This window comes from Desmodus rotundus, chromosome 9 (assembly GCF_022682495.2).
Source record: "Desmodus rotundus isolate HL8 chromosome 9, HLdesRot8A.1, whole genome shotgun sequence".
NCBI classification, from domain to species: domain Eukaryota; kingdom Metazoa; phylum Chordata; class Mammalia; order Chiroptera; family Phyllostomidae; genus Desmodus; species Desmodus rotundus.
The window spans coordinates 22,057,116-22,080,932 of record NC_071395.1 but is presented as its reverse complement, the minus strand read 5'-3'; the positions used below and the strand labels follow the sequence as shown (position 1 = coordinate 22,080,932).

Sequence of the window (23,817 nt, the reverse complement as noted above, 5' to 3'; positions counted from 1 at the left end):
AAATACATTTGATTTTGTTTACTTTTTTAAATTTTGGATTCTATCAGATAGGATTATTTTCCATTTAAAAATACTGTTTCATAATATATAAATGCCTTCCACTACCTTCTGGTTAATCTCTTGGTGTAGGCTTAAAGCGCTCATTGTTTTTCCCTAGTGAGGTATAATTTACATACCATAGATCTTAAGTGTTCTTTTTACTAAGTTTTAACAAGTGCATGCACCCATTAACTGACACCTAAATCAAGCATTTATGACTCCAAACTTCTTCCCAATAAATACCTCACCCCTGACTTCAGGCAATCACTGATAATGATTTCTACTGTAATAGATTAGTTTTGCCTTTTGTTGAACTTCTTGTAAACGGGACAATACAGAATGCATTCTTTTGAGGCTGACTTCTTTGGCGCAACATAACGCTTGTGAAATTCATCTGTTTTGCAGCTTGTTTCAGTAGTTTGTTCCTCTTTATTGCCGAGGATTCTGTTGTACAGATTTATATAGCATGTTGATGGACATGTGTTTAAATTTTTTGGCTGTTATGAATTAGACTTAAAGCACTTGACTAAGGGTCATTGAGAACAACCACATGGTATAATTAAGCTCCTTTTGGGGGTCAGGGAGAGGCATCAGTAAGATGAATGAAGTTATTTAATTGCCTGTTAAATGTGATTTGGTTTTTTATTACTATTTTGCTTACCCTGTGCTTTTTTCTAATTTTCTCACTTTTTATTCTCCAACAATAATTTGATCTTATTTTAAAATCATTCTTCTTTCATGTCAAGCTTAGGCTTTGAGAAATAAAGTTGGGAGATAGTGAATGAATATTTATTACAGACAGGGTTGAGAGAAGAGAATATAAAATAATTTCTTGTGAAAAATAACATACAACTGAAAAAGAGCTATTTGTCCAAGAAGTGAGAGTGTGTTATGTGTGTGTGCATGTCTGTCTGTGTGTCTGTGTTTTGATTTAGCATCATATTTAAGAATACAAAAAAATCTTTAAAAATTATTGAGATTATTAAAAAAAATTTTGCAGCCTGCTCAGTCTTAGAAAAAAAACCTCTGTTGGAATAAATTTAGTAATCTGTGGGGGCCTCTGAATAATATAAATCAATTTAGGAAGAAGATGAAAATGGAGCACATATGAAAGAAAAGGCAGGAGGGAGAGAAAGGAAAGAGAGGAGAGAAGGAGAGGGAGAGGGGGGAGTTGTGTGTAATAAATGCAGTGCCCCAGGGGCTGTTTGCATTGCTTCCCTTGGTCTCGGTATGGCTGCCCCAAAAAGGAGACAATGAAGGTAAATCATTTTGAAAACAGTATTTGTCAGTTATTTTGGAAATTATCATTCACAGTTATAAATACATTCATGCAGCACCTTTGAAAAGCCAGATGTGTCATTAGGGCCTTGTAACAGGTTGACCTCTTAACCTCTGTTCTTTAAGTTAACTGATAATCTTATTCCCTTAAATGTACTTGCTTATTTTAATTTTTAAAAAAACATTTTTGAGGCCTACTGAAGGTGGTACTCATTGGTCTCAATTTTTTCTTTAGACAGTGGGTTGATGCCTCAATCTTAACACCCTGACCTAACCAGTTTAAATAGAATAATCAATAAAATATACTCAAAAAAAAAGAACAAAAGGAACCAGCCTTGATTACGGATTCCTTCCGGAAGTCCTGAAAGCCTCATTACAGAAGGAAATTTTCTTCTAGTACCATTAGACATACGAAGATTGCCCTCAAAATAAACCTCAAAATAAAACTAACTATATTACTTCCAAAACAAAATAAATAAGTAAATAAATTCTGATTTTGGAAGGTGGACATGGAGACAGTGATAGTCTGTTGTTAGTCTTTTCTTGACTTATGCATGAAGTTCTGAGGTTGTGGGAAGGAAGAATCCTGGATGATCCAATGGAGATAGAGAAGGAAATTTTGATCTGTAGAAGTGAAATGCATGTTTGGTTAGTAGAGAGACTACCAGTCATGTTTTTTGAGTTTCAGGAACTCAAGAATTTTTGAGAGCAGGGACTAAACAAGAGATTAAAGTAGATTAATTCAGATAAATGATAGTAGAAATAGAATAAAATATTTATTTGGGAAGAAGGGGCTGCCTACTTTCCATGTTCCAATCACTTTGCTAAGTACTTACCTCATTTAGTTTATATAAAGTTCAGGACAATTTTTGGTTTTTTTGTTTGTTTGTTTGTTTACAAATTAGAGAATTGCAGCTCAGAGGGGCTAAGTGATTTTCTAGGGTCACACAGCTAGTATGGAGTGTATCAGCATTCAAGGGTAGAGTTCTCTGACTCCAGAGCCTGTGGTGTGATTTCATTCTGCATTCTTTTTATACTAATTGTGTTCTGCTCCTGAGGCTGGGAACTCAGTGACAGATTCAGGGCTAATGTTTACAGCTCCTGAGTCCTTCAGTGCTTGTGGACTTTAGCCTCTGGGATCTGAAGGCCACTTTGAAAGGCAGGAGTGCTGGGATGGTACATCCTGCACGTGCTCATATTAAATGTAAGCGCTAGTGTTAGGATCTAGGTTCTAGGGTGGTAGCTGTATCTGTCTGTTTTGTTCACTGCCATATCCCTAGAACCTAGATTGGTGATTGCTGTTTACTAGAAGCTCAATAAATATTTGTTAGATGAATAACAAGGGAATGCCCACTAGGAACTGCAGGCCCTGTTGGATGAGTGGAAGCTGAGCCAGGGAGGAGATCCTGGCAGGAATGGGACAGGAACAGAGGAGCCTGGGAACTAGCACTCTGCATCTTCTGGGCAGGAACCCAGGGACAGAATTTCAGCCTCTGGAGAAACTGGTCAGTGCACAGCACAGTAGGGCTACATTATTTAGGGCACAGTTAGACAGGCCCTAGTTAGAAGCAGTGAAGGGCATGTGGGCTGGAACTGGATCTGGAGAACAAAGGATCACAGGCCCTTTGTTGCTTAGGACTGGGTTAAGCTGCTTAAGTTATGGCACTACATTCTCTGATAAGAGGAAGGGTTGGATGCAGAAACAGTGCTGCGAACTAGGAAACTGATTGGATGTGAGGGCAAGGAGCACTGTTGTCTTAAGAAGATCAGTGGACAACTTTTTTCACTTATGTCTACTCTGTGTCAAAAAATAAACCTTGTGGAAATGTTTAGTTTGTTCTTTCTGTCTCTGTCAACATTCTTATTTTCAACTTCCTTGAAATCAAGAGAACTTTGCTCTACATTAAGGTTTTCCAATATGAATAAAGCTGTGTGTCCATTTAATTTTATGATATGAATGTGTATCACAAATATTTCAGAAATATTAGATTTGTAAAAACGATTATTAGTCTTCATTGTCTGTCACTGATTATAATTTTTCATCATGAAGATTCAACATTATTTACTTAATTGTTGCCATATTGTTAAATCTTTAGTTGTTTCTGTTTTTACCCACTACTCGTACAAGTAATGCTAAAATAAAATTCATGGATTGTAGCCTATTCCAATTTTGTGAACTGTTTTCTCAGGGTAGATTTCCAGAAACATACTTCCAGGGTCAAAGGCTTTAAACTTCTGTTTTTTGGTAGCTCTTGATAGAGGTTGCCTATTGGCTTTCTAAGAGAGTTGACTAGTTTGCAGTGATGGCAAAATGTGCTAGGTGCCAAGGCTTACTCTACCTTGACCTGAATGCATGTTGTTAAAAAAAATTTTAGCAGTAGTGATAAAAGGTGCTTTCTCATTGTGTTAATTTATATTTATGTGATAATTAGTGAGGTATCAAATATTTTTCCCATGTTTGTTTGCTGTGTGTGTTCTTTTCCAAATTGGCCTTGATTATATCTTTACTTTGAGAATATTTGATTAAAAAAAGGAAGGAATCTTATGCTTTTTGTGAGTGGTCCAGCATAGAATATCATTTTGTGAGGGAGAGAGGAAGTCCTGGAACTCCATTGTCATAGGGTTGACTGTTAAATTTAATCCAAGAAAAAAGTCCTTGAATTAGAACTAGTGCTATTCTGGTCATGTGCTAGGCACTGTATTGAATGGTTGACCATCTAATTTAATTTTTCAACAAGTCTGCAAGATAGATGCTGTTTTCATTATACATTTGAGCCACTGGTGAATAAGTTGTTGATTTAGTGAAACTTTGGGTTAAAAATAATGGGAAAAAACAGCTGTAAAAGGACAGTAGAGGAGAGATGGCTTTCAAACAGGCCCCACAATTTTTTTTTCATACTACCTTTACTATTCCCCTTCATCTTTTTTTATTGTTGTTCAATTACACTTGTCTGCATTTTCTCCCCACCCCTCTACCCCACCCCAGCCAAACCCACCTCCCTTCCCCGCCTCCACCCTCCCCCTTGGTTTTGTCCATCTGTCCTTTATAGTATAGTAGCTCCTGAAAACCCCTCTCCCCACTCTCTCCTCCCCACTCCCCTCTGGCTATTGTCAGATTGTTCTTATTTCAATGTCTCTGGTTATATTTTGTTTGCTTTTTTCTTTTGTTGATTATGTTTCAGTTAAAGGTGAGATCATATGGTATTTGTCCCTCACCACCTGGCTTATTTCACTGAGCATAATGCTCTCCAGTTCCATCCATGCTGTTGCAAAGGGTATAAGCTCCTTCTTTCTCTCTGCTGCATAGAATTCCATTGTGTAAATGTACCATAGTTTTTGATCCACTCATTTGCTGATGGACACTTAGGTCGCTTCCAGTACTTGGCTGTTGTAAATTGTGCTGCTATGAACATTGGGGTGCATAGGTTCTTTTGGATTGGTGTTTTGGGGTTCTTACCCCTTCATTTTTTATACCATTGGAAATGGCATCAATTATAGATATATTCTGCTTAAGAGTTAGCCTCTTAGAACTTTAAATGCCTCAGGAAGGGATTTGTCCTGGAAGGTGATGCACTGTTAACCATTAATATGAGTGAATAAGATGCCTTTCCTTTTGACCCTGCTGGCAGTAGCTGTCCTGAGGGATGGACCTTGGAAAGGGGGATGGGAGCTAGGTGCATTTAGGGAATGAAATACTAAGCAATCAAGAAAGGCAGATCCGGGTAGGGAATCAATCATAGCTGGGTGCACAGAGCAGAGGCCTGGCTCCTGGTGGCTGAGGTTTAGGGCTTTGAGATGTAGAAGTGAGATTGAGGTGGCAGGATGCCAACAGCAAACACTTCCTGTTTTGAAACTGTACTGGGCCAGGCCTACATCCCAGAAAGAGGAAGGAAACTTAATTTCTTCTTCCCTGTACCCCATACTCTCTAAGGTCACAGCGGTCAGGTAGTAATATTGTGTTCATTGATATTATAGTTTATAACTATTTTTAATACTGTTTCTATGAGTAAATGTGCAATGAGCATCAAACAACCAATTGAGAAAATCAACTTGTGAAACGATTTATTTATAAACTGGGGACCTAATGCAGATATTAGAAGATGTCTACTAATGAAAGTTATAAGTTACATTTCATAATGAGACTTTTTTAGTTCAACACCAAATAGCTTCTTTAAGTGTGGGGATAATTTCTTCTCTCTGCTCGTGGCATTTGGACAGCTATTTCTTTGTTTCTTTTCAGGTCCTTGCTGGTGGCATGCAGGGCCCTTCCACTTTAAACAAACAGATGCTTCTGATATGAATATAAAATAGATTGGAAATTAATAAAAATCTGCTTTGAGCAGTGTACTTACTGTACAGTTAATAGTGACTGAGTTGTGAGTTTCAGGTCTGCATGTTTTCATAGACATCTGGAAATCCTATATATGGAGCAATCAGACCAATGGTCCTATCTTCCCATAAACACACTGTCAATGGCTCAGGATTTAAAAGGCTTACTATATAAATTATTTCCCCCAATGGAGTAAATAAATACCCCCGCTGAAAATAAACTATAGATCCTAATAGCCAAGCAGAAGGAATGTACTTGTCTAAGCGAAACATTTCATGTGTAATTTGGCTTGTCAAACAGCATGAAGTAGGATGAAAGCATCGTGCAGCTGGTGTAAGAGTGTCACCCGGGTGCTAATTGTTGGCTCGGCTGTCTTCCATGTCTAGTGTTCCACTCGTCTTCATTAATCAGCGCTAGCTTTCCCCCCACTTCTTTGTTCATTGCAGAAAACATCTCCAGAGAAAAACACTGTCAGGCATTTATGTGTCTTCTTATGTTGGAAATCAACATATCTAGATGAAAAAAAATTTATTTTTCTATTTGGCAGAATGATAGCATTTGAAGTTGTTTATTTAATTAGCTGGCCATGTTCTTTTACTTCATGTTTCTCTAAACGCTTAAGATATTGCTGTGCACGTGAACAAGAAGAGTAATGTGTAGTTACTTACTGTTCTATAAAACACTAGCTTGGTGATGAAAGGCTGCTGAGACTCGGAACCCAGAGGACAGGCCAAACTGAGGCAGTCTCTGTTGAGTGGTGGGTGATAGTCACTAAACAAATAGCTCCCCCTTGCCATTTCTATATTGGCTAGAATTCTAGAGATCCAGAAAGGAGCAGTCCTTTACTTTCTTCTTCTTGACTTTCTTTTAAATAATTTGTGATCATTTAAATGGTATATATTCATTATAAAAAATTTAGAAAATAAAAGTAGAAGTAGAAAGCCTCCATATCACCACTGTCCAGAGATAATCCCCATTAGTAATTACAGTATAATCCTCTAATACTGTCTGTGTTTATGTACATGTGTGTTTACAAAAAAGATAATCATACTGTATATTGTTTAGTAATTAGCTTTTTATACTAAATATATTGGGAACATTGTTCAAGTCTTAAATGTTTGTCTACAATATCTCTTTTAATACAAAGTTCAATCTTACTGATATTGCAGAATTTACTTTATCTGCCTCTTGTTATTGGACATTAAGTTCTTTTCATTTTTTAAATTATTTATTGATTTATTTTGGAACATAGATATTTATTGTATTTTTTTCATTACCATTTAATCCCCTTGTGTTCCACTTTCCCGTCTCAAATTTTGATAAACAGCACTATAATCTTATTTTTATAACTAAGTCTACCTACATTTAGGTTTGGCCCATGGTTCCCCTGGAAGCAAGGCTTTTGGACAGCTAGTTTATTTGGAAAGTGATCCAAGAGAGCAACGGTGAATGAATGAGGGATTTGAATTGGAAAAGAGGGAGAAACAATTTAAAATGAGGTATAGTTCTGGCCACAGCTAAATGTCGCATGTTTATTCTCACCAGGACCTTTTGAGGAGACTTATGCAGCTTGAGAACTCTGCATGGGGTATAAAAACGGAAAATACTTAACCCATCATCCTTTGGACCATTTATGATTGGTCAAGGGTGGTCCCACAAGTGTTACTTCCTGTGAGATTCCAGATCGGGCAGGTGTGAGCCCCTGGTGCGTTGCTGGATGGGAAGCCAGAGAGAGGTTTAGAAGGGGTTTGGTGAGGCACTATTAAGTAACATCTTCACAAAGGTGATCAAAGCCCACGTGGACCCGGAAGCTGCAGCGGCAGCTTGAGCAAGAGGTGGGGCTGAGAGGATTTGCAGTGGGATGCAAGTGTTCCATATAAGTTTGTGTTTCTGGGTGAAAGGACATTTAAAATTGTATCTCTTAAACATTCACAAGAATAACAAATTACATTCAGGTTGATTCTTTTATTAGGCACCTGGATATTCTAGTACCTGAGGACATAACAGGAGGGAAAACAGATGTGACCCTGCTGTCATAGAGTGGAGATTCTTTAGCAGGGAGAGATAGTAAACGTGGAAACAAGTTCATAAGATCATTTTTGACAGCGGTGTTATTAAGCAAATGAAATGGAGCAGTGCTGTTAGTAGTGACCAGAGAAGACCTGAGAATGATGAGAACGGCAGGGTCTAGTGGAGAAGCTTGGGGTAATAGAGTGGACTTAAAGGAGAAACATGTAGGGAGGAGGCTGCAGGAAGGAGAGTTGACTGGGGCCCCAAGACAAACTGCCTGCTTTGCATTTTTTCTTAGGGCATGGCAGACCCAAGAGATGTTTGCTCCTGGAATGTAGCCCTTCCTTAGTATGTACGCTAGATGGGAATTAATCACTTTTATTTAGATTCTTAGAATATATCATTAACATTCGTAACATACAGCAAATATAATTGCTTATTCTTTGATGTTTTAGAATACATTTCAAGATCTTGGAGTGCCTTAAGGTTGTTTTCATCAGCCTCAGGGTTAATACCAGGGAAGCATATGAAAAATGCAGCCAATGTAAATTTTCCATTAGATCATAATGTTTTGTGGTTGGGGGTTTATTGTATCAATAAAATTTACCTCATATAAGAAACAACACTTCTCAACTGCTTCTTTGTTCTACAGAGCTCAGAAAAATTCCTTTTAAAGACATAAATTTATTCTTCAGCTCTCTTTTTTATTCTTCAGACCTCTTAGGTACAATACCCAAGATATTTTTCTGTGACCTAAAGAGAAAATTAAGAAACCACCTCTTTACATTGCCAGGTGTTTCTCACATTTGTTACTAATAGTATAGTTTATCCACTTTGTAGAAAATAAGCAGTGGGATATGATAGCCCCAGATTAAAGCACATTCTTCCTGGGGACTTCCGATCAGGATGGCAGCATACATAAACATGGCTCACACAACCACTTCAAAGTTACAACTAAACTGTAGAACAGCCATCACTCAGAACTGTCAGAAATCAAGGTGAATGGAAGTCTGACAACTACGGAATTAAAAAACCACATCCATACACACTGGGCAGGAGGGGCAGAGACACAGAAGGGACTGGTCCTACATCTATGTGTGGTGGATAAAAATTGAGGGGCGAGCTTTGGTCTGGTGTGGCTCAGTGGATTGAGCACGGGCTGCGAACCAAGGGGTTGCCGGTGTGATTCCCAGTCAGGGCACATGCCGGGGTTGCGGGCCAGGTCCTCAGTGGGAACTGTGTTAGAGGCAAGCACATATCGATGTTTGCCTCTCTTTCTCTCTCCCTTCCCCTCTCTAAAAGAAATAAAGATAAAAATCTTTAAAAAAAAATTCAGGAGTTATATCTTGGGATCAAGGAGTCCCAGCCCCACACCAGGCCCCACCCCAGCCCAGGGTTCCATTGCCAGGAAGCTAAGTCCTCATAACTACTGGCTTCAAAAACCAGTGGGAATTGAGTCAGTGGAAGAAACTTCTGGAGTCCTAAGCAGTTCCTCTTAAAGAACCCACTCACGGAACAGAGAGTCCAGAAATAAACCCAAGTCTCTATGGTCAATTAATATTTGACAAAGGAGGTAGGAGCATAAAATGGAGCAAAAATAGCCTCTTCAACAAATGGTGTTGGGAGATCTGGACAGCTATGTGCAAAAAAAGGAAACTCGATCATCAACTTGCACCATACACAAAAATAAATTCAAGGTGGATAAAAGACTTAAGTATAAGTCGTTAACACCATAAAAGTCCTAGAGGAAAATATTGGCAGGAAAATCTCAGACATTTCATGCAGCAACATCCTCACAGACATGTCCCCTAAAGCAAGGGACATAAAGGAAAGAATAAACAAATGGGACCTCATTGAAATTAAAAGCTTCTGCACGGCTAAAGAAAATAGCACCAAATTACAAAGAGAACCAACAGTATGGGAAAACATATTTGCCAATGATACTTCAGACAAGGGTCTGATCTCCAAAATATATAAAGAACTCACATGACTCCACTCCAAGAAGACAAACAACCCAATTAAAAAATGGACAAAGGACTTGAATAGACACATCTCCAAGGAAGACATACAGAGGGCCCAGAGACATATGAAAAGATGCTCAGCATCACTAGCCATCAGAGAGATGCAAATTAAAACCACAATGAGGTACCATCTCACACCAGTCAGAGTGGCCAACATAATCAAATCAACAAACAAATGTTGGAGAGGATGCGGAGGAAAGGCAACCAACCCTAGTGCACTGTTGGTGGGAATGCATACTGGTGAGGCCACTGTGGAAAACAGTACGGAATTTCCTCAGAAAACTAAAAATGGAACTGTCCTTTGAGCCAGCAATTCCGCTGCTGGGATTATACCCTAAGAGCCCTGAAACACCAATCCAAAAGAACCTATGCACCCCAATGTTCATAGCAGCACGATTTACAATAGCCAAGTACTGGAAGCAACCTAAGTGCCCATCAGCAAATGAGTGGGTCAAAAAATTATGGTACATTTATAGAATGGAATTCTAAGCAGCAGAGAGAAAGAAGGAGCTTATACCCTTTGCAACAGCATGGATGGAACTGGAGAGCATTATGCTAAGTGAAATAAGCCAGGCAGTGAGGGACAAATACCATATGATCTCACCTTTAACTGGAACATAATCAACAAAAGAAAAAAGCAAAAAAATATAACCAGAGACATTGAAGTTAAGAATAATCTAACAATAGCCAGAGGGGAGGCGGGAAGGGATAGTGGGGAGAAGGGTTTTCAGGAACTACTATAAAGGACAGATGGACAAAACCAAGGGGGAGGGTGGAGGCAGGGGAGGGAGGTGGGTTTGGTTGGGGTGGGGTAGAGAGGTGGGGAGAAAATGTAGACAACTGTAATTGAACAACAATAAAATAATCTAAAAATTGGAAAAAAAACCCAACCCCCATACAGACTTACTCAGACTCACTCCCTCTGAGCTCCAGCATCAGGGCAGCTGCTTAAAAGGCACCAGTGGCATACAGAGAGGAACTGAAGTGTCTGGTATCAAGGTGAGAGCTGGGGAACAGCTTAGTACTAACAGACAGAAAGGTAGGAAGAGGCCATTGTCCCTTTTCCTAACCCTCCCTCCACATATCCACAGAGCCAGCAGATGGTTGCCATATCTGAGACTCCCATCAACCTGGCTAACACTGTTTGCCCCGCCCTGGAGACCCCCTGAGTCTCCATCCCACCCAATTTACAGGCCCATCCAAGCTGTTAGCAGTAACTTTTCCATATGAATGGCTGGTCTAGGCTTATGCTTCACAATTCCTAAATCGTCTCAAACATGCAACAGGCAGCCTCAGTGAGCCCCCAGCCCCTGTACCACTTGCTAAGCAGTCTCAGGGTCAGCACTAGAGGCAGCCAGCCTGGATTCACAGCTTGACTTCACCTGGGAATCTCCAAGCCCAGCACAAGTAGCGTCCATCTCATACTGCTTTATAGCTCATGCAGGGTAGCCCCAGGCAGAATACAGGTGGAGGCTGACCTTGGCCTGCACCACCGGGAAACCCCAGGGCCTGTCCACCCAGTGGACAGCTACAGAGAACACTGCTGCACCACCACCCTGCCCTTACACAGCTGATCCTCCATGGTGGGCGGAGGTTGGTGGTTAGTGGTCACAGCCAGTCCTTGCAGCTGACTGGCCTGGAAAAATTCCTCCCATTGACCTGCCAACAGCAATCAGTGCTCAACTATAAGAGGAGGGTGTACTCAGCCCACAGAAAGAGCGCACCACGAATACCCAGCTTGGGTAATAGAGGAGGCTGTGCCACTGGACCCTATAGGACACCTACTATGTTAAGCCACACTACCAAGACATGGAGTCAAAGCAGCTCTACCTAATACATTGAAACAAACAGAGAGGCTGCCAAAACAAGGAGACAAAGAAACATGGCCTCAATGAAAGAACAGATCAAAACTCCAGAAAAAGAACTAAACAAAATGGAGATGAGCGATCTATCAAATGTGGAGTTCAAAACCCAGAGTTTATAAGGCTGCTCAGGGAACTTAGTGAGGACCTCAACAGCATAAAAAAGACCCAGTCAGAAATGAAGGATACACTAATTGAAAGAAAGAACAATTTACAGGGAAACAACAATATGGATAAAGCTGAGAATCAAATCAATGATTTGGAACATAAGCAAAAAACGAATTAGAACAACAAGAAGAAAAAAGAATTTAAAAAAATGAGGATAGTGTAAGTAGTTTCTGGAACAATTTCAAGAGGTCTAGCATTCGCATCATAGGGGTGCCAGAAGGGTCAGAGAAAGAGCTAGAATTGGAATTTTATTTGAAAAAATAATGAAAGAAAATTTCCCTAATTTGGTGTAGGAAATAAACATGCAAGTCCAGGAATCACAGAGTTCCAATCAAGATATATGTGGAGTGGCCCACTCCAAGACACATCATTATTAAAATGCGAAAGGTTAAAGGTAAAGAGAGAATCTTAAAAGCAGTTAGTTTCCTACAAGGGAGTTCCCATAAGACTGTCAGCTGACTTCTCAAAAGGAACTTTGCAGGGTAAGAAATATTCTGGCAAGGGACTGGCAAGAAATATTCAAAGTCATGAAAAGCAGAGACCTACAGCCAAGATTGCTCTACCCAGCAAAGCTATCATTTAGAATAGAAGGGCAAATAAAGAGCTTCCCAGATGAGAAAACAGTAAAGGAGTTCATCATCACTAAACCACTATTACATGAAATGTTAAAGGGGCTTCCTTAAGAAAAAGATCAAAACTATGAACAACAAAATGGCAATAAATATGTATCAACAAATGAATCTAAAAACAAACTATGCAAATAAGAACAGAGACAAAATTATGAATATGGAGGACCTTTTGATGGTTGCCAGATGGGAGCGGAGTTGGGGAAGTGGATGAAGAGGTAAAGGGACTAAGAAGTACAAATAGGTAGTTACAGAATAGCTGTGGGGATGTAAAGTACAGTATAGGAAATGGAATAGCCAGAGAACTTAGACACAGGACCCATGGACATGAACAAAGGGATGGGGATTGCCTGAGGGAGTGGGGGTCCTGGGGGGGGGAAGGGGGCAAAATTAGGCCCACTGTAATAGCCTGATGAATAAAATATAATTTAAAAAAATTAAAAAAATAAAGCACATTCTTCCTTTTCTGTAATATATAAAAATTACAGGGATCAAATGATGTCAGATATTGAAAGATTAGAATACTAAATCAGATCTCCCAAGTCAGGTCTTTCAGAAGTTCAGTAATTTGTGTGTTACCTAGTGATTTTGCTATGTTCTATATTGCTGATACTATTAAATAGTTAATGTTTTTCTTTACATTGACTCAATTTTTGCTTAAATTTACTTAAGAAAAAATTTATGTTATTAAAATAAATAGAAGGTAACTGTAAAAACATATTCCTAACTGTTAACAAGAGAGTGTTTATCTGCATGTCATCTGAAAGCATTATACCCATTTGGTGTATACTGTGCTCACAGCAGACTCTGCCTGTCCCATACCTCGTGTGTGACCTTGGGCAAGTTACTCAACTTCTCCAAGCCTCCGTGTCCACTTGTATATACTGTAATGGGAATAATGAGGTATTATTACCTGCCAAGTGCTTAGCACAGTGCCTGACACAGTAATTACTCGGTAAATGAGAACAACTGTAAGAATGCATTGTCAAAGTTATTATTATCCTTATTACTCTTACTGGAAGAATAATAATGGAGATTTAGAACTTAGACAAGCACTTAAATTCTGCACCTTGAGATGGGGCTCAAGATAAATGAACAAACACTAAACCAAAGCGTTGGTGAATTTGATTTTAGCTCTAGCTTTCCACTGACCAGTTATATGACTTGGTTACGTCATTTGCCCTTTTGCTCTTGGGGGTTTGGTTTCTTCATCAGACATATCAGAAGGTCAGATTTAATTTGATTCTAAGGCATCTAGCTTATATGCTGCCAACTGTTTCCAGTGGTTCTTATTGTGGGGTATTGGTCATCTTAAGTTTGGAGCATTTTTTATTTTGTTTGGTTTAGCTGGCTATCCAATTAATACACAGAGTAATCTAGAATGTTGGTGTGGCCCTAGCTGCTTTCTTGTTTTCATCATGAGTGACTAATGGTCACCAGGGGCCATGTTAGTAAGCCTGAGCCAAATTTTAATTGTTTTTGAAGCTGTCTGTAATTAATTTCTTAATTACGAGCTGTTGATGTTTAGTCCTAGTAAAATTGCATCATAAAACTGAGGCATTTTTGAAGGACTTAGTGACAAAAGGAAAAGATCAATAAACTTGTTTTGTACATTTGACTAACATTTAAGGTATATTTAATATATGTTTGCCAAGCATGGAGACACCTGACTCATTATTGCTATCTATAAAAAGTTATTTTGAATTTCTAGCTGCATGGCCTACAATTAAAATAACTTTTATATTCCTGACCTACTTGACTTGTTTTATCCTTTCCAGATTTGAGATTATACAATTTTGTGAATTTCAGTCTCTTGATAAGGTAGGTCTAGATTTGGAAGTGATGGAGTTGAAATTAAGGAAGATAAAAAAATTTTAAGGCTGTTACAGCTGCTTTTTAAAATGGATGCATGTATGTGTGAGTATATATGTGTACATTGGTATAGTATGAACTGATCCCTGATTTTTTTTCACTTAAGAAATTATCCTGTTTGTATAGTTTTCTTAATTCTTTTCAGTGACTGCAGAATAGTCCATTGAATAGATTATTTTAAGTAACCAGTCTCTTTATGATGGACATTTAGGATTTTTTCTGACATCTGCTATTACCTACAATAATGCTCTAATGATTGTCTTATACACTTGAGAGTTTGTGCATTCATTAGTGTATCTGTAAGTTAAGTCAGAAGATACGGGCATTTGCAATTTTGATTGAAATAGACAAATTGCTCTTCATGGAAGTTAAACCAATACAGGGTGGACAAAAAGTAGGTTTACAGTTGTTTGTATAGAAAATAATACAACAGTTAATAACTAATAATACAAGAATAGCCCTGGCTGCTGTGGCTTAGTGGATTAACTGTGGCTTGTGGCTCAGGCCTGTGAACCAAAGGGTTGCTGGTTCGATTCCCAGTCAGGGCACACCTGGATTGTGGGCCAGGTCCCTGGTGGGGGGCATGCGAGGGGCAACCACACATTGATATTTCTCTCCCTCTCTCCCTCCCTTTCCCTCTCTCTAAAAATAAATAAGTAAAATGTAAAAAAAAATAAACTGTTCTGTGTACTCACAACTGTAAACCTACTTTTGCCAGCCTCTGTATACACTCCCACCAACAGTGCATGAATAAGCCTGTTTGTGCTCAGCCACTTTTTTCCCTCCAGGTACCTCTCTCTGTACTACCAAGTAATTTGAACACTACTGTACTGTACTATGTTTTCTCTGGGAAAAGGCTGATTAGATGGGTCCTCATTATGTGCAAATTTCACAGCGATTGAATCTTACACTGAAGACCACTTTCTTACTCTATATTTGCTGAATTAAGTGGCTGCATTGTTAGGCATCTTGGAATGTACTTTACGTTGCTTCAGAGCACAATTGTACCAGTGTAGGAAATCCTCCAGTATGCAAATTACCTTGACTGAAGTCTCCCACAGAGATTTATTCTCATAACATAAGGAAACACACTATGCATATTATACAGAAGGTTTGGCTGTAAATAGCATTATTTGCACTTTATTTATTTTTTTTAAATTCAGAAGGGGAAGGCATTATTTTTAGATACTGTTTTTATGTGATCAAAAAATGAATATTAGTTGGTGGAGTTGGACTGAAGTTTTCCCCTTAGTCCTTAATTCACGAGCATTTGATTATGTACATGTCGGCACACACACCCAGCCTGTAGGTCTGACAGTTAAAGCTTCTGTGGATTCTTTAAGGAGTTAGAGCAGTTTGTGTTACAGAAAGATGCGATGCACTGTCTTTCTTCCACTTTTAGGACTTCTTATACAGATTTAAGAAAATTGTAAGAGATATTCAAAACTACTATTTCTTTTTTCTCTTTGGGCTGCAGATTGGCTGATATGAAAGTCAATTATTGAAATGAACTTAGGTTTTATTTATTTTTTTATGCTATATGATCTCTTCTAAAATTGACCATTTTTCTAATATTGAGGTTTTTTTTCCTTTTTGCTTATATAAACAGCAGCAGATGTTCGAGAACTTCTTTTTATGATGTTTCCCTTCTAAATTTGACTTTCAAATATCTTCCTTAACATATCACTGTATTAATTCACTTACATGGAAGAATATTTTTATTATTGACCTATTTGAAAAGCAGCTGTGGTGTGAGATGTAGTATTAATAGTGAAGATACTGGCTAAGTCCCATAGAATACCCTATAATTAAAGAAAATTTCTTGGAGCTTTTCAGATAAAAACACAAACTAAAAAGTTGTTATTAGGCAGATACCTTTTATGTTTTCCTTTTCAGCACATATATTACCATCTAGAAACACTGTGTCTGCTTATAGGTAGAGACTGTTGAATTTGAAAATGTTCTGCCCCCCCTCCGAGGAAGGCAGTTTGTTGTGTTGTTCAGGCAGTGGAAGGAAAAATGAGGCTCCGTTATGGTGTCTGTTGCTCTGGGCTCACCCCTGCCCCACAGATCACCAAAACTCATGACCGCTCAAACTAAGGGAACAAAGTAATTTTCACTGAGCCACAGCACCCCGTAGCATCCTAAAAACATGTTTTTAAAATTCAAAGGAACATTTTGTTTATGCTCATAAAAACAGCTATTAAATCAAGTATGATCTAATTTCTCATATTTTCTTATGACTAAGAAGAGACCTTGGAAAGATTCCATAGAAATTTCAGGGCATGGGAAGAGGGTATCACTCTTTTTTTGCAAATAATTGTTACATTACTTTTCTGTGTATGTTTGGATGCAGATCATAAGCTATAGCTGGACCTCTTGTGCCCTGTGTAGAAGCAATAAATAGTGACTGTTTTTCCAGCCAGTCGCCGAACCACACTTCCTTGTGTGTTGCAGGTGCTTCTCCCAGCTGCTGGCCTGTTACAGTTACAGGATGTGAAGAAGACTTGCTGTGAATTTTTGGAATCTCAGCTTCACCCTGTCAACTGCTTAGGAATCCGGGCTTTTGCTGATATGCATGCGTGCACAGACCTCCTGAACAAGGCCAACACCTATGCAGGCAAGTCAAATAGAGCTCCGCTGAGTTAGAGACCAGGAGGAGTCTAGAAATCTTGAGTTATAAAATGACCCTGTAGTGATTTCTGGAAAGTTGTATTCTGTTTCTGGATCTGGACTTTAGAAATGTACATTAAAAACATTATAACGGTAGCACTGCATAATTGAAGCATGCTCATAAAATTCTGAACTTAAAAAAAACCCCACTGTAAATTGGTTTTGGGCCTAAGTAATAGAATAGCTAGTTTTATGCAAGTATTGAATCCTTGTGTATTTTTCTTTCAGATTTTCAAATAGTCATATAAGAAAGTGTTTGCATATGAAATGAAGTCATTTTATCTCTGTGGCTGTTTACACCCTCCTTTTAAATCCATTAAAACAATCGTCTTGCTTAGAAACCTTCAAAGCAATGAAATCTGGATGCACTTGGGTGGAGTAGAAAAGTAGGTTCTGTATAGGCAGCCCTGTCTTAGACAGTGGTCTCCAGGACCTGGTATCTGTGGCAGAGGGAGGGCTTGTTGCTGTTGTCAAGGAAGCCATAACTTGGCTGCTGTGTGGGACCCTGAGATTCCCTGGTCTCTTCAGCTGCGGAGGAGAGATTTTCATTATGGCTTTGGATGTGACTAAAGTACACAGAAGTAACCAATAACTTATTTTGCTTTGAGTTTATAAACATTTAAAACTACATATGTTAGAAGTGATTATTAGGAATTTTCTATTTCTTTAACCATCTTTCTGGAAGGGAAATCTTGTGGAAGTTACACCACCATCAGTCGTCTGTATCTAAGAGATCCAGTAGGGAGAGTGACTATGGGACCTTCCATGACCACTGCCCCTTAGTGAGCTCTGGAACCCCTACTTCTTCCAGCCTTCAGATGTGAGCCCCTCATCCAAACTCTGCTCCATTGTGTTTACTCTGATGAGTGAGAGACGTTTGGACACATAGACCTGGGTAAGGGGTATATGTGTGTGTGAGTGCATGTGCACACGTGTGTGCATGCAGGGCACTGGAAAGGCGAAGTATTCCCGGAATTCCTGTTGCATCTATCAAAGCAATAATGGTAGAAGGTGGTTAGTTGGAAACAAAAACAACAACAAAAAATGCTTCAGTCAAACGCAGTAGGTCTAGTAAATTTGAGCTTTGTGGATTCCTCGAAGGTGGCCTGATTAGCTTAACTTCCCTTTATAAAATTGTTTGCGTAGGAAAATGTGATACAAGTTCCAGAAAGCTTATTTGTGGATGAACTTTCAGAACCCTTTTGTAAGTTGAGGAAAGTCTATAGTGTGTAATGATAGTCACAGAACCCTTTTGTAAGTTGAGGAAAGTCTATAGTGTGTAATGATAGTCACAGAATCCTTTTGAGTGGGATGAGGCATTTTAAGAAAAATCAAAGACAAATTTGAATCCCTTGATGTATTCCCATACAACCAATTCTGTTCTTTAGCAAATGAAAAATAATCCTTCTAAATCCATAAGGTCCATTAACTGCTACATATAATGTACCTGTTTTAAGTGATTTATGTTAGGAAAACCAAGGAAGCGTATATATTTTTTGGTAGTTTTTTTTCCTGCACAAAGCAATCACTAACATTATTTCTTTCTTTGGCTGCTATTGTCTCCAAAGTGCTTGATAAATGTTACTGACTCTTAAGAGATAGGGAGAGGGGCTGGGGAGAGAATGAACAAGGCAGGATTAATGCTAAAGATGTCCATACATATGTTTTACATGGTGTACTATAACTCATAGTTTTACTCTATTAGAAACAATTCATTTCCTATGCTTTCAGGGCATAGATTTTGTTATTTCTTTTATTTAAAATCTTAAATTTATTATAGTATACTACAAAATATGAACAATTTTCCACCAAAATTAGAGCACCTCCATATTTTAGTTTGTAGAGTTCTTCTTTATAATTATGCCAAGATTTTTTTTTGTGGGAAAACTATTGTCACTTCCAGCAAAATTATAAAGAAAAATTGGCTTTTTATCTTTTTAAAAATATTTTATTTATTTATTTTTAGAGAGAGGGGAAGGAGGGGGAGAGAGAGAGAGAGAGAGAGAGAAACATCCATGTATGAGAGAAACATCAATAGGTTGCCTCAGCTGGGCCTGCAACCAGGCAAGTGCCCTCACTGGGAATGGAGCCCACTATCTTTCGATTTGCAGCAATGATGCCCAACCTACCGAGCCACACCTGTCAGGGCCCATTCTCTTCTTGCTCTAACCCTGTTAATCTGTGTATACGTCCTACGTCTGTCCAGGCACTCCACACTGCTCTGCTTTTAGCTTTTCCTCTAGGCTTGCGTACTGAACACATTTTTTTTTTATATGTCCAGCTTTTACATGTGTGTCTTCTCTTCCTTTGTGTTAAGTGAAACTTGGCTTTTCCCCAAAACTGCATGTTGGGCACTCTTCTTTAAGAGACCATTCCCCTGACTCACTGGGGATTTGGGTAAAAGGGTACCTATCACCTCCAGACCATTGTTCTGTCACTGTCGCCATCCTCAGATCTGTACTGGCTGGCTGGTTCTCAGTCTGCAGCATTCTCTCTGCAGCCCGTTTTCTCTCTGTGCCTTCGGGCTTACTTCTGTCTTTGTCACTTAGATTCCCACTGCCTTTTCCCACTACGCTTGGTTTCCTCTGCCACCAGCAACTTCCAAATCTATTCTGTTGGCTCCTTTGAGACCTCCTTTCGTAGTTCCTGGTGACCAGCATCTTTCCTCCATATATCCACTTGCCACCTTAGACCACAATCCCAGAGCATGCAGTGCCTTGTTGGTATTTGGAACTCCAAGGTCTCATCTTTTGTGCTGAACATATTCCTACCTTCTCCTGTGCTTGTTTTTCTTCATGAATCTGTGCTGTCTGGTCCCAGTTCCCCCAGCTATCTCTTGGCTGCTCAGTTGAGACCCAGTGGTCAGTCATTTCAGAACTACCTTCTTTATGTGCCTGGCATTGCCCAAACTGCTGTGGGTGACAGGCTCAATACCATTTAGCCTCTGCTTACAAGGAGATTACAGGCCAGTAATAGCCAACTCTCACACCCAAATTCAGTATACTCAGATTATGCCTCATTCTCTGTAAAAGCAGTTCCCATAAGTTCCTTCTGCAGTCATTTACTTCAATCATTCGCCCACTTTTCTCTAATTTAGTCTAGGAATCACTGCTTGGGGTAAACATCTGTCAAAACAAGTTTATGACTTTGAAAGCTGCCCTCTCGAAAGAACCTTGTGTGGAGACAGTGGTTTTAATAATGGTATTACTAGTTTCCACTGTGTGATGTGCATCCCAAAGAATAGATGATGTTTATTCAGGGATCTATTGTAATGTTAATTGACTGATACAGAAGATTTTTTTTCTTTGGAGAGCTGTGAAAGCATTTGATGTATAGCACTTCTTTTTTTTTTAATCAAATTTACTTAATCTTTTTTTTTTAAAGATTTTATTTATTGATTTTTAGAGAGCGGGGAAGGGAGGAAGAGAGGGAAACATCGTTGTGTGGTTACGTCTTGCGCGCCCCCTACCGGGAACCTGGTGTGCAGGTTTGCAGGCCAGCACTCAGTCCACTGAGCCACACCAGCCAGCACTGATGTACAGTACTTCTTGATTGAATTCATGCTGGCTTAAATGATACTTCTTAAAAGAATTAATCATTTTTATATTCTTGCATTCATTATGGTTCTAATTTATGCCCTAGCGAACTACATGCAATCTCTGTTCTTCTTTGTTGACAGATTTTCCAGTTGGATTGAATGAGCTGGTTTGAGGTTTCACCCAAACTGTGTTAATGGAACTGCTGTAGATATATACGTGAATTTTTTTCCCCTAGAAACTAATAGTATTCAGAATCAAAGAATTACAAAGTGTTAGAACTTGTAGGGAACCATAGCATTTATTTCTCATCTTGGCTTTGGGACAGGTATTAGGCTTCTATTGACCAAACCAATTCAAAGATTTTAGGGTTTTAGTCGATAGTATAATATATCCAACAGAAATCAATAATGTAATTAATTGTGCCCCAAAAGATGTAAAGCGATGATTACATTTTGTTCTGCCCAGATCAGACCATATCTATGAAATTGAGTTCATTTTCAGGTTACATGTTTTGATAGAGATTGATGAACTGAATCCCAGAGAAAGCCTCAGAATCTCTGGCAGGGCCGTTGGAGGGTATCTGTCTCCCCGAAGGCAGTTAGTGAAGACTGCAGGAGGTGGCCACTTCAAATGCAAAGGCAGCATTGCAAAACTCCAAGGAACATAAAAATGAAGAGCATATAACACCAGAGAAGGACCATCACAATCTTCCAGTAACTGAACCCAAAAATATGGAGATCTACGATAACATAGATCTCCATAGTTTTTACCCAATAATGAATTTAAATAGCTATTTTATGGGAACTCAGTGAGCTACAAGATAATACAAAAAGGCAATTTAACAAAGTTAGGAAAATAATACATGAACAAAAGGAGAAGTTTAACAAAGAGAAATAAAGAACCCACAGAAATTCTGGAGCTGAAGAATTTGATGAATGAAATAAAGAATGCATTAGTGAGCATTATTTGCAGGCTGGATCAAGCAGAAGAATCAGATTGAAGACAGGAATTTTAAATATAATTCTTTTTTTTTAAAGATTTTATTTATTTTCAGAAAGGGGGAAGGGAAAGAAAAAGAGAGGGAGAGAAACATCAATGTGTGGTTAAATCTTGCATGCTCTCTACTGGGGACCTGGCCTGCAACTGAGGCATGTGCCCTGACTGAGAATCGAACTGACGATTCTTTGGTTCGCAGGCCCACACTCAATCCACTGAGCCACACCAGCCAGGGCTGAAGACAGGAATTTTGAAACTATCCAGTCAGAGGAGAATGAAGAAAAAAGATTGAAAAACAGTAAGAAAGCCTTTGAGACCTATGGGATACCATCAAAAGGACCAATTTGTGAAACATTGGAATTCCAGAAATATAAAGGGGCACAAAGTTTATTGAAAGAAAGAATGGTAGACAGCTTCCCAAGTCTGGGAAGAGGTTTGGATACTAAAGTTCATAGAGCTTATAGGTCACCGAAGTCAACTTAAGAGTCCTTCTCTGTTCTTTTGCTTGTGGATATCCAGTTTTCCCAGCATTGTTTGTTGAAGAGACTATCCATTTCTCATTGAGTGGTCTTTGAACCAATGTTGAAATCATTTGCCTTGAAGTTCAGTTCTTCTTTTCATTATTGGGTTAGATTGAGAAAATCCTCTTCTTTCCCTTGACCAGTGTGGCCCAGTTGGTTGGGCATCGTCCTGCAAAGTGCAAGGTCTCTGGTTTGATTCCCAGTCAGGGCACATGCCTAGATTGTGGTCCCAGGTTGGGGCGCATGCAGAAGGCAACCAATTATTTCTCACATCGCTGTTTCTCTTTTCTACTTTTTCTTCCCTCTCTCTAAAAATAAATAAGCAATATCTTTATTAAAAATTAAAAAAAAGAAAAGCCTCTTCTTTTTCAAGCAGTTTGAAACTATGATAATGGAATGTTGGTGTTAATAGTGTTTGTTTTTAACCTCCAAACAGAGCAACATTTTGCAGATGTCGTACTTAGTGAAGAATTTCTCAATCTTGGCATTGAACAAGTTTGCAGCTTAATCTCAAGTGACAAACTTACCATATCTTCAGAAGAGAAGGTAAATATATACATTTCTTTTCCCAGTGTACAGTGATGTAGTACTTTTCTGTATTTCATTATCTTTTGTAACTTTGTGATCCTGTATGTGTAGTGCTGGCCAGTGATCTTTCATCTGAAAGTTAAGAAACTCAGCTATTTGACCTGATTGTCTATGTAAATTACTGTGTTTCTTCACTCTTGAGGAGGTTTCCTAAACTGTTACACATTAGAATTTTGTGCTTGACCTATAGCAAGAACTTGCACACATGAATCTGTCTGAAACAAGTGTCATTTTGCAACCAGGTCTCTTCCCACAGTTCGATGCCCATTGGAATTCTCATCTAAATCCAGTATTTCTCAAACCAAAGTAATTTCACCATCATGTAAGCTGGAAGAAGTTACCCTGGGTGGCAAAGTTTAGCCGCTTCCAGACTGAACATCCTTGATCATACTCTTCCTTTAGACTGGTCCCCTGTTACTCACACCCTGGACCAACCAGGGCTCTGCCCTTCCTCCCAGAACACTGTGCAGCTGTTTCACCGCTTGTAGCCTCTGTCTCTCCATGTTTCGGGTTGGCTTTGTCAGCCACCTCTGCCTTTTATATAGATGGAGGGAGCAGCTTCTCTCAGTGGGCTTTTCTCCATTGGGTAGGTTTTGTAGCCCATGTGAGTCAGGGCACAAAAGTTTCTGAACACACTGTGCTTGAAGGAAGTACAACTGGAGCTTTTCTTTTGTGTACCTTGCATGTAAAGTTGTATAAAATTTAGTTCTGTTCCTCAGGGACATTCATTCTACCTGAGGCTAGAAAGACACATTTACTCTAACGTTTACCATATGAAAAAAATATCTGAAAATTACTTGTGAGGTGTATAATTTTAGCACTCTAGAAATACAGAGGAGAAGGCATTCCTATTCACATAATAGTCGTGTATTGAGTGCCTACTGTGTGCCAGACACTGCCAGATGTCTTAGGTACGAGAAGATTAACAAAACAGAATTCTTTGCTCACAGATTAGAGGGACAACCAGTGGGGTAACTGATTACAGAATGCTGGGTACTGTAGGAGATTTAATCATTCCTGTGATAGTGATGGGAATGGGAGTTCAGCTCGGCCCAGATATGTGATCCAAGTTTTTAAAAATGAGTATGAGTTTGCCATGGAAATAAAGATGGGTAGGAGTGGGAAGGGCATTCCATAGTGAGAAGAGAACATGCAGGTATAAAGAGGTGTGGAAGGAATAATTGCATGCAGTTGGTTCAGTATGAACCAGAGTTTAGAATCTCTTTGGCACGTGGTAGGAGATAAGATGGGAAGATGATATAATGTCTTCTCAGCCATATTAAAGAAATTGACT

General features: G+C 39.0%; 1 protein-coding gene across 1 annotated transcript in view; it reads left to right on the top strand.

Moving 5' to 3' along the window:
• Positions 1–23,817, top strand: part of KLHL2 (kelch like family member 2) — a 79,844-nt gene that overhangs the window by 35,747 nt on the left and 20,280 nt on the right. The window contains exons 5-6 of the mRNA XM_053911166.2: positions 16,664–16,826; positions 22,372–22,481. Coding sequence (XP_053767141.1) covers positions 16,664–16,826; positions 22,372–22,481 — 273 coding nt within the window. The remainder of the gene's footprint in view (positions 1–16,663; positions 16,827–22,371; positions 22,482–23,817) is intronic.